This window comes from Onychomys torridus, chromosome 8 (genome assembly GCF_903995425.1).
Source record: "Onychomys torridus chromosome 8, mOncTor1.1, whole genome shotgun sequence".
NCBI classification, from domain to species: domain Eukaryota; kingdom Metazoa; phylum Chordata; class Mammalia; order Rodentia; family Cricetidae; genus Onychomys; species Onychomys torridus.
This window is the reverse complement of record NC_050450.1, coordinates 71,543,605-71,553,832: the sequence shown is the minus strand read 5'-3', so window position 1 is coordinate 71,553,832 and position 10,228 is coordinate 71,543,605. Positions and strand designations below refer to the sequence as shown.

Here is a 10,228-nt window from a genome sequence, read left to right as displayed (position 1 = left end):
CCATCATTGTGGGTGCTGGAAGTTGAACTACTGTCCTCTGCAAGAGCAGCAGATACTCTTATCCACTGAGCCATTATTCTAGCCCCTGATGTGTGTGGGGTTTGGGGGTGCTTGGGAGTTTTGTTGCTATTGTTTGTTTGTTCCCCTAATAGCAGCACAACCTAGGAGACAAGGTAAAGTGAAAGAAAGTAGCTCCCCAACTCAGCAGTGTGAGAGGTCCATGGATGGGACTAACCTGGGATTTCAAAGGTAGAATCAGCCATCTGTGTGCCCAAGCCTGTATTCTTCCAAATGCTTCGTTATCTAGAGACCCACGGCTCCCTCTTTCCCTTTCTTCTAGTGCAGCTGAAATAGACTCTGGGATGGGCTAGAAGAGAAGATGGAGAGACTCTAACTGGAGAAAGAGATGGCCAGCTCAGCCTGGACGTGTGCTCGGAGTCTACTCTCAGATAGGTGTCCCTTAGTTCCCAGAGCTCCCTGATCCAAAGAAGTGCTTTCAGGCCTGTTCGAACCCACCCATTAGTGAAGGCTACCATATGCCATTGTCATACCCATAATTTATACATATGCCCTACAGTTGCCAGTTAAACTATAAGATGCCCAGGTGAACTTTGTCTAATCATTTTTAGTATGCCTGTCCCAAATACCACAAGACAGCCACTTATTAGACAACTATTAATATAATATTGAAGTTTAACTGAGGGTTTTGGTGTGTTTTTTTTTTATTCGCTGTCTTTAGCAACTCTGCTCCACTCCCCTTCAGAGCCCTCTTGAGGGTCACCAAAGCTTGTCCACCATTTGTTTTGTTCTTAAGTGAGAGTTTACACTGTAGGCCATGTAGGTGGACTGGAAGCTCTGAGGACAAAGCTCAAGTCTCAGGCAGCACCTCTGAGGAGAATGCCCTGCTGGATAGTTATGTAAAGAAACCCATCTCCAGCTCAGCTCCCAGATGCTCCATTGACTGCCCCAGGGAAGGGTGGATTTTTCTCATTGGTCTTCCCAGAGGAGTGCTTGTTTCTAATCCTTAGAGATGGGTGCTCCTTTTCACTGATTGGTTGGAAGGTATGGTGGAAGAGAGTGCTGTTTCCAGTTAGTGCCACACAGGGAATGCCTGTTTATAAGATGGAGATGTGTATTCAAAGAACTTTTTCCATTTCCTCTACCCCAGTGTCTTTTTCTACCACAAAACCTGGAGGACAATTGAGGCCCTGAGCCTCAGGCTTCAGAACACTGCATTACTTTTGTTTAGCATTTAATGGATTCCAGATTATTTTTACAACCCTCACCTAATCCCAGAAGGATGAAGTCCTGGTCCCAGTTACATTTTACAAATGAGTGGATTGAGACAGCAACCTGTGCTCTCTCTCAAAGGTAGACACAGAGGAGTTCACTTTTGCTGTCAGAGAAATCTTTCCATTCTGTTCTTAATACACTGTATAGTCTATATGGAACCTTTGGGGATGTATGCCCTTCATTTTCATGCTATTCTGGGGACTAAATGTCATATACTCTCCTTCTACTGATGAAGAAAGCAACACTTGAAGTAGATGATCCTTTGCCAAAGCTGGCACCACCACATCCTGCCATTTATTGTGTTCTGTGTAATACCAGGCACCATGCTTACTTGCGTAGGACATTATCTCATTGAATCTTCCCCCAGACCCCAAGATCTGTGCATTCTTATCCCTATTTCCCCATGGTAAGAGGTTCAGAAAGGGTGAGTAGCCCAAGACTACATTGCCTGTTGGTGGCTGGGGCGGCACCAAGAGCTTTTACAAAGGAGCACATCTCAAACTAAAGCCCCCAGCTCCCTGACCCCAGCCCTGGCTTCTCCTCCCTCAGATAAGGACCTTGCCCCGCACCTAACTGAAACCAGGAGCCTCGCGTAGGCCCGGACCCCTCTTTACCAAAGTCTTAGGTAACTGAATGACTAGGAGACCTATCTGTCCTGGCCTTTCCTGGAGAGACCGGGACCAAGGAGAAAAGTGGCAGCAGGCGCCGGGCGAGGCTGCACCGCAGGCGGAAAAGGCTGGTGGGTGGGGCGGCGACCGGCACTCCCTCCCCTCTCCGCCCACTTGGTCCTCTGGCCGGCCGACCCGCGGCAGGCATCGCGGGTGCCGGACGACCTCGGGCGGCGGCGGAGCAGGGCTCTAGAGAGCCCCGGAAACCGGCAGGTCTGCGCGTGGACCACGACGAACTGGCATTCGCCGGAGTCGGGCGCAGCTGACCACCAGGACCCCGCAGCTGGCCGCGATGGTGACCGGCGTGAGGCTCCTGCTGCGCTCCCTGCCACTGCTGCTGTGGAGCTGCCGGGATGCACAGCCCGCCCGGCTAGGACGCCCGGAGCTGCGCCAGGAGGCGGAGGTACGGTGTGTGCCTGGCGGAGAGGGGATCGCCAACCGCGGTCCCCTCTGAGCGACCAGCTGCTTGCCCTCGCTCTGATAACTTGAACACAAAAGAGGACAGGATTTCTCCCTGTGCCAAAGCTGTATGGGACCACACAGGCCTGCGATCCCACTTTGACTAGCAGGGTCAAGAGAGAGCGACCAGACAGGACTGACAGACTAGAGCCCAGGAGAACCCCACCTTCACTGCTAAGAGGGGAGACTAAGACGCTCACCCATGGAATGTCCCCGCACTTGGGGTGTAGTGTAGAGGGTACTGCTGACTGGCCAGAGCAAGCGTGGCCTCCTGGCTTGCGCTACCCTGCCTAGGGAAAGCAAACCTTTTAAACTGCTCAAAACCGGTGTAATCTGTCAAATGGGGGCAATCTGCAGAAGTCCGTATTAGGGAGCTTTAAATAGTACTTTAGGACCGAAAGTGAGAAAAGGAGGCAGAGGTAAACCTCAAAAGATTTCTCATTTCACTCTTCTTAACTGCTTGGCGGGGGTAGTACAGTAGAACCTTTGTGAAGTGGAATGGGGATCGGTGCAAGGGGTCTCTTTTCCGCTTTGATTGTATTAACATCAATTTCTCTCTCTCTCTCTCTCTCTCTCTCTCTCTCTCTCTCACACACACACACACACACACACACACACACACACACACACACACACACACACACAAAATCTCTGTTCTTTCCACTTTTCAAGAATAGCACCCACTATTGTAAGAAGAGGTGGAAATAAGCTTTCAACATTTGAGTCCGGGTTCTGTGCCGGTACTTGCTCCCTTGGCCTGCTTCCTTCCATTCACTAGCTCCCATCACGGCTTGGGGAGATCTGGAAATGACCTTGTCTTAACAGGCAATCCACTCTCCAACTCAGTCAGCCCTTCCCTTTGCAATAGAGGAGGCACTCTCCGATTTCGCATATCTCTCTGGATTTACTCTTACAGCATCAAGTGCAGTCATGAGGTCCCAGGAGAAGGCTTCTGCCTACAAAGCCAAGTCTTGCTAAGAGTCCCACCCCGCCTCCCCCTAGGCAATCCCTGGCAGAGGAACAGAGACAGTATCTCTGCCGCCCATGCCTGTGGTGGCCCCAGATGGAGAGAATTTCATTTTGGGGTATGCTTGGGAAACTTAATATCTAGCAGATTGAGTCCCTTTCAATCTGTTTAACATGAATTGGGGGGGGGTGGATTTTAAACTCTGGGCATTAAAAATGTTTTAAAAGCATAAATGTCCTGGAAATGTGTAGTAGGTATACATCTCTTTGTGTCTGCAAGAACACTGTGGGTATATATAGTTGTGTGTGACAGTCTTTCTGTGTTTCTGTGCATAGTTATAGTGTCCATTGCTTACATGGGCTTTCAAACCTGTATGTACACCAGGGCAAGTTGTTTAAGCAGTAGGTACTCATAATGTCTGTTTTACAAGATTGTTGTATGGTTTCACTGTATCTAAAATGCTCAGCCTGGTACCTCGTATGTAGAAAGCAGACTGTACAAAGAAGCTGTTCTAATGTTGACATTAGAATTATCTGTATCATTATTTCAGAGCACTGAGCCTCAGATTTAGAGCTTCTGGCCAGGAGTATAGCTCTCCAACAATAGCACAGAACAAAATTTGTAAAGCAATTATTTCCAGCAATGGCCAACAGACATCAAAGGACTGTAGCTCCTTATAGTGTTGTGGTGACTATGGCTATGACAAACTGTATCCCATAAAATTAAGCACCATGGCACATACCTGTAATCTCAGCACTTGGGAGGTCTAAACAGGAGGATCAAAAGTTCAAGTCATCCTTGGCAACATAGTGCATTTGAGGCCAGCCTGGGATACATGAGACCCTGTATCCAAAAATCAAAACCAAACCAGCCAACCAAGCAAAAACAAACAAAAATTTTAAAAAATCACCTACCCTCCAAGATTTGGTGACATAAAACAATACTTTATTAAGTTCACAGATACCGTGGACCAAAATTTCAGATAAGGCACATCAGGGTAGCTTCTCTCCACTCCAAAATGTCTGGAGCTGTTCTCTCACATAACTGGCAGCGGACCCTGGCTCTCAACCAGAGCATTGGGTCACTTAAGGGGAACACAGTCATCACAGAATGGCAGCTCTGAGGATGAGCCCACCACCTCCCCAGTTCTTGGCTTGGACACAGTTCCATGACTGCAGTGCAGGGAAGTAGAACAAAAGCGGAGCAGAGTCCTGCAGAACGGAGGTGGCAAACTCCAGCGTTGAGGGCTGTGCAAGCAGCTTGAATGAGCAGAGCACTATACTGTTGACAAGGGAGCTAGGCTTAAGGACACCATAGTCTGTATGGGGGTCCACTGGAAACTTTGACGTGGGGACTTCCCTGGCATGTGCAACTAGAGGACAACTGCTGTGTGTAACTGGGAACAGAAAAGAAAATTCTGGAAAATGAACAGGTCTGGAAGATGTGAGAGGTCTGGCCCAGACAAAAATAGACAAAACTTGAACACCCCAAGCGTCCATGAGAAGCTACAGTGATGCCATTGTTTAGTATTGAAGATGGTCTAGTGAGAACAAAGCTTAGAAATGAGTGGACATAGAATGTGTCATCCCTTGCTGAAATTCCTTAAAAGACAGCTGACTAAAGAAAAATAGCCCTGTACGTTGGGCTCCGTAACACATTTGAGATGTCTGACAATTGCACAAGAAATGAGGGGGTAGGGAAATGAAATTATGCCGTTGTGGATTAATAGATTTGTGAATTGAAGTATCTGGTGTGAAGTACAAAATGGGACGTGTCAAATGGGAAGTGGGAAGTGCTATATTGGTGTAATAGTAACTGTAAATAGACCAGAATAAGTTAAGGATGTACTGAGATAGGTTAAGGAAGTCATACATATGCTTCCACCCACACACACATAGAACAAAGCCAAGCCTTGCAAAGATCTGCCTCTACATATTTGTATGTTCTGGACATTCTGTATAAATGGAATCATATAAAATATGGTGGGATTTTTTTTTCTTTTGAAGAGGGGAGTTGGAGGCTTTTTAAATTAGGTGAGTGCATTGAAATCCAATTAGGCTGGGATTCCCCAGTGCCCAGATGAACCCCTTGGCCAAAAAATGTGGCTGAACTGATGAGTGGGGACTCTGTGAGAAAGTCTTTTTTGCCTCGGGCAGAAGAGGGGCAAATCCTTTGGCTCAAGGATCATAATCATGAATACAGATATTTAACTCTAAATTATATCTGCATTGTTGAATTTTCATTGCACATGTATTCTCCAGATTAAATGCCATCAAGCCCACTTAATTCTCTGATTAATTTTCTACGCAGGGCAGTTAAACAATTGTCAATAGTTTTTCTTTATATCCTATTGAAGTTATTCCATAAGAATTGATTCTTTTCGTAACACTCAACCAAGATGTGATCTGTTGACGAGTTTTATTTTGTTCATAGCAACTTTAAAAAAAAAAAAAAAAAACCAGTTTCTAAAAACAGTTTTATTTAAAGGGAATTCACTTGCCATGCAATTTACCATTTAAAGGATCCAATTTAGAGGGGTTTAGTGTATCTGTGGAATTGTGCAACCATTACCACAAGCTAATTCCTCCTTCCAGAACATTTTCATTATCCTCTGAAGAAACCCCATGCCTATTATCTGTTAACTCCCTGTTGTGCCCCATGCCAGCCCTGGCAACCACTAATCTGCTTAGTGTCTCAGGGGACCCGCCTATTGAACATCTCATCACAGACCATTCTATACTCTGTACAGTTTCCCCTGTTGGGATTTTCCTTGTTTTCTCTTTTCCTCTCCTCTTCTCCTTCCTGCTCCTTTCTTTCCAGTGCTGGGACTGGAATCCAGGGCCATGAGTGATGCCACTGACCTACATGGAAAGGTTTCTCCTCTCCCTCTTCTTTGCCTCCCTCCTCCTCTCTCTTCCTTCACTCCCTCTTCTCCTCCTTCTCTCTCTTCCTCTTCTTTCTTCTGCTCCTCTTCTACACCCCCCCCAAATTCCAGGGTCATTGCAACTCATCTACAGTTTATGGAAATTTGATTCTTCTATCAATCTTCCACAAATAATAGTTTTGCTATGTAAAATTGTGGTATCATGATTGCTTTGACGAAGTCAGTTTTTCTTTGATCAGTTTTTGCAGCTTTCAAGGTTGTTCACAAAGAGGAGGTTTTTCTGTCAGACTTTCAAGTATAATTAGTTTTACTGCACACACATTGGATTGTGGCCACGTTTACTTATGCTGCTTTTACTGACCTAGCTCACTCTCTGTACACAGGATTGAACACACAGGATTTGTTTTCATTTCTTAATTAATGTATAAGGAGATTGTGGGCAGCTGCAGGGTGGCTGTTTCCCAAGCCCATGCTAATCCGTTTCTGCTGCATTTACATGTCCATCCACCCTGGCTGCCCTGTGCTGAATGACCGTATTCATCCAGTCAGTTCTAGGGTCCTGGCACTGGGGTCAACATGTCTATGGTGTCAACATGCTGTACACCCCATTGTGTTTCTGGGCAGCAGAGAAGAGAGTGAAGTGGGAAGGGGGAGGTACACGTTCACAACAGGCCAGAACAGAGAGAACACTACCTTAGAGCCCAAGGCACTGGGTTCAAGTATCGGCTGTCATGACCAAGTTATGTCATTTGGTTCTGATCCCTCATCCTTCCTCATGGAGGAGTCAGGACTACCTAGGTTGCAGAGGAGAGCCATCCAGGACTGTGGAGTGCAAAGGGCCTGTGAGAATGCTGTGGGAAGTGGGCAAGCCCAGAAGCACTTGAGCCTGAGCGCCGGGGATGCTTCCTACTGGCTACATCTCATCTTCTGCCCCAAGATAGGGTCTAACTGAGTGCACTCAGAGCTAGCAGTTTGAGTACCTGATTGCCAGATAAATGCAGGGTGCCTAGTTAAATTAGAACTTCAGATAAACGATAGGTAATTGAATTTATATTTTCTTATTCAAATTTTAATAGGCATCCTGAATTCATATCTGCTGCATCTGCCAATCTCAGGTCAAGTGCCTGCCCCTCTCTGTGCCTGCAGGGCTGATTTCTAACCCCCTGTTCCTTCACAGAGTTGGTAGGTTGGGGAGTGGGGTGTGCATCTGAGTTGAAAAGGGAAACCAAAGCTAATGTGCATGTTCTAAGCCCCCACCACATTTCAGGAAGCTTCACAATGCTATTCCAAAAGGTAAGCCTTATCAACCCCACTGTACAGAGGGGGAAACTGAGGCTTGGAGAGATTCCACAATTCCTGAAAGCTTGCATGTGCAGTACCCTTTCCTATCATCAGTCAGGACTCCTTCTAACCCCACTTCTGTCTTCCCAGTCCCTGTCCTCCTTAGCTTCTTCTCTTCCCATTGGGACCCTGGAGAGAGGATGTAGAGGGCAGTAGTGCATGCTGGGGGCCTGCGGTTGCTATGAAAGGCAGTCCTGCCCAGGCTGGACTTGAGATTAGAGCCTGAAACAGCCCGCCTGCTCCTGGGGGACCAAGGTGGAGGAGGACAGGGGAGCAGGCTAGTGCTGCCCCTACCCACACAGACAGGCAGTTCCTTCCTTCCTGGTCCCTCCCAAGGAAAGCACTCTTTTTTTTTTTTTTCTCCTCCTCTCAATTCCTATTTCTATTCACTCTCTCTACCCTTCCCCCACCCCACCTCACCCCACTTCACAGAGGAATTTTTTCTTGAGAACCTATTACCTTCACTGGTTACTAAAATGACTACCACCTCCTTCTTTCCTGCCTGGGAGGGAGGGAGGTATGTGGGGAATGACAGGCCATAACTGCAGAAGGAGCCACCCCATACCATTTACTAGAGATTTAAAGGTTTGGTGATGGCGGTCGGGAAGAGTCCAAGATTCAGTCACTCAACAGGCTGTAGGAGAGCCCAGTGCACGCTGCTCTGCCCTGTGAAGACTTACAGGAAGTAGCATAGTGTTCTTGGGAAAGAATGAACTGTCCTGGGTGGACACCTCTGGACCCCCAGCCTTGGCTCCACCTTCCCTGTCTCCCTCCCTCCCTCCCTCAAAATAATTCTCTCTTCACTCCCCGAGGACTGGTCACTGGCTGAGAGGCGGCAGCGGCTGGGTGGCTGCCAGGCCAAACAAGCCCAAGGAGATGCATTGCCTTGAATGGAGCGGGGGCACACCCCACCCCCACTTCCATGGGTCGAGAGGGCCAGAATAAACCTCCCTCCCATGGCGCGCAGGGCGGGGGAGGGGAGAGGGGTTCTCGGCCCTTGCTAAGCTTTGACCCGATCCAGTAGTGTTTGTAGTGTTTATAGTGATCCTATAAAGCTGCCTGGCACCTCTGCAGAGAGGGCTGCTTCTCTCTGTGGACTGCAGGGGCACTGGGCCAGGGGTCGGGCCCTAGCTCGGCTCCTCTCTGCAGCTGTGCGCAGGCGCAGGCAGGCGTCTTCCTCTGGGTCACAGTTATCCAAGTCTGGGCCTGGGGAATCTTGCCTGTGAGCGCTGAGGCTTCCATTTGGGATTTTTAGTCTCCGAGCTACAGGGTTCGGAGGCCGTCCTCGACAAACTCAGAAGCCAGACTTTTCTGGCTTCTCTGTCCCTGGCTGACGGTGGTAGACTGCAGATGGGTCCAGTGTAATGAACGACCTGGGGCTGGGGCAGAGGCCAGAGTCCCAGCCCTCAGGGAGGAACTGAGGTTTGGGGCAAAGGGAAAGAAGCTTAAGTAAGAAGAGATGGAAAACTTTTCCTGGGCCTGTGACAAAACACACCCTTTGTTCTTGTCTTCATCTCAGAGGTCTCCGGAGTGCCTAGGGGAGCAGGGAGGGGGGCAAGAGGACAGGGAAAGGCCTCAAATGTATGGTTATTTTGGTTGTTGGCCAGCCACAGGCCCTAGGTTCTGGCAATTGCAGAGTCTCTGGGAGGGCACAGGAGACCTTGAGGGTAGAGGGAGCGCCTTGGGGCAGGCACAGCTGTGACCTCAGTGGCCCCACGGACTCTCCATCCGGACACTGAGGCTGGGCCTCCAGTGATTGTCAGCAAGAGGCCTGTAGCTTTCACGCCTCACTCTAGGCTGTGGGAAAGAATAAGATCCGAGACCAGGGCTTCAGACTGATCTTGAAAGAGGTCTTTTCTGGGCAGAAACTCTCTATCATCAGACTGTGCCTTTCGGGCCACTGGATTGGAGACCATCCAGGGGAAGGGTAGTCTGCCCAGGGTGAGAACTCCCTTCCGCAGGGACATATCTCTTCCCTCCCACCAAATGGGAGGCCGCTCAAGGCAAGGACTGAGTGCTCCCTATCCGATCAAGGGCTCCCTGGGGCAGGGCCAACCCATTCTACTGGGCCTGTGGGGACCAGCCTAAGCAGCAAGTATGACTCCCATGACCTTTTTGGGTGACAGGTAACAAATGGTACAAGCAGCATCTCTCCTACCGCCTGGTGAACTGGCCTGAGCGCCTGCCCGAGCCAGCTGTTCGAGGGGCCGTGCGAGCTGCCTTCCAGTTGTGGAGCAATGTGTCAGCGCTGGAGTTCTGGGAGGCCCCAGCCACAGGCCCTGCTGACATCCGCCTCACCTTCTTCCAAGGGGACCACAATGATGGGCTAGCCAATGCATTTGATGGCCCAGGTGCTGCCACAAAGCCTCTGTCCACACAGCAAGAGGGGTACCTGGCTAGGAGGGCAGCCTGGTGGTGGCAGTGGAGTGTCTATTCTTGAAACCATAGCCAAGCCAGGTTCTCCCCTTCCCCCCACCACCAAGGGCCTTCCATCTCCTCATCTGTAAAATGGGAACAACAGCCTCTGCCCAAAATGTACCACGTGGTTGAAAGCACAGCCAGATGAGGTTTGGTGTGGAAAGCACTTTGGTAACTCTAGAGTATGCTGGATTCTTG

At 49.1% G+C, this 10,228-nt stretch overlaps 1 protein-coding gene across 1 annotated transcript in view; it reads left to right on the top strand.

The window, feature by feature from the left end:
- Positions 1-2,094: 2,094 nt before the first annotated feature.
- Mmp28 (matrix metallopeptidase 28) overlaps positions 2,095-10,228 on the top strand; it is a 20,964-nt gene continuing 12,830 nt past the window's right edge. Inside the window, exons 1-2 of the mRNA XM_036195272.1 lie at positions 2,095-2,364; positions 9,729-9,963. Of these exons, the coding sequence (XP_036051165.1) occupies positions 2,254-2,364; positions 9,729-9,963 (346 nt within the window). The 5' untranslated portion in view covers positions 2,095-2,253. The remainder of the gene's footprint in view (positions 2,365-9,728; positions 9,964-10,228) is intronic.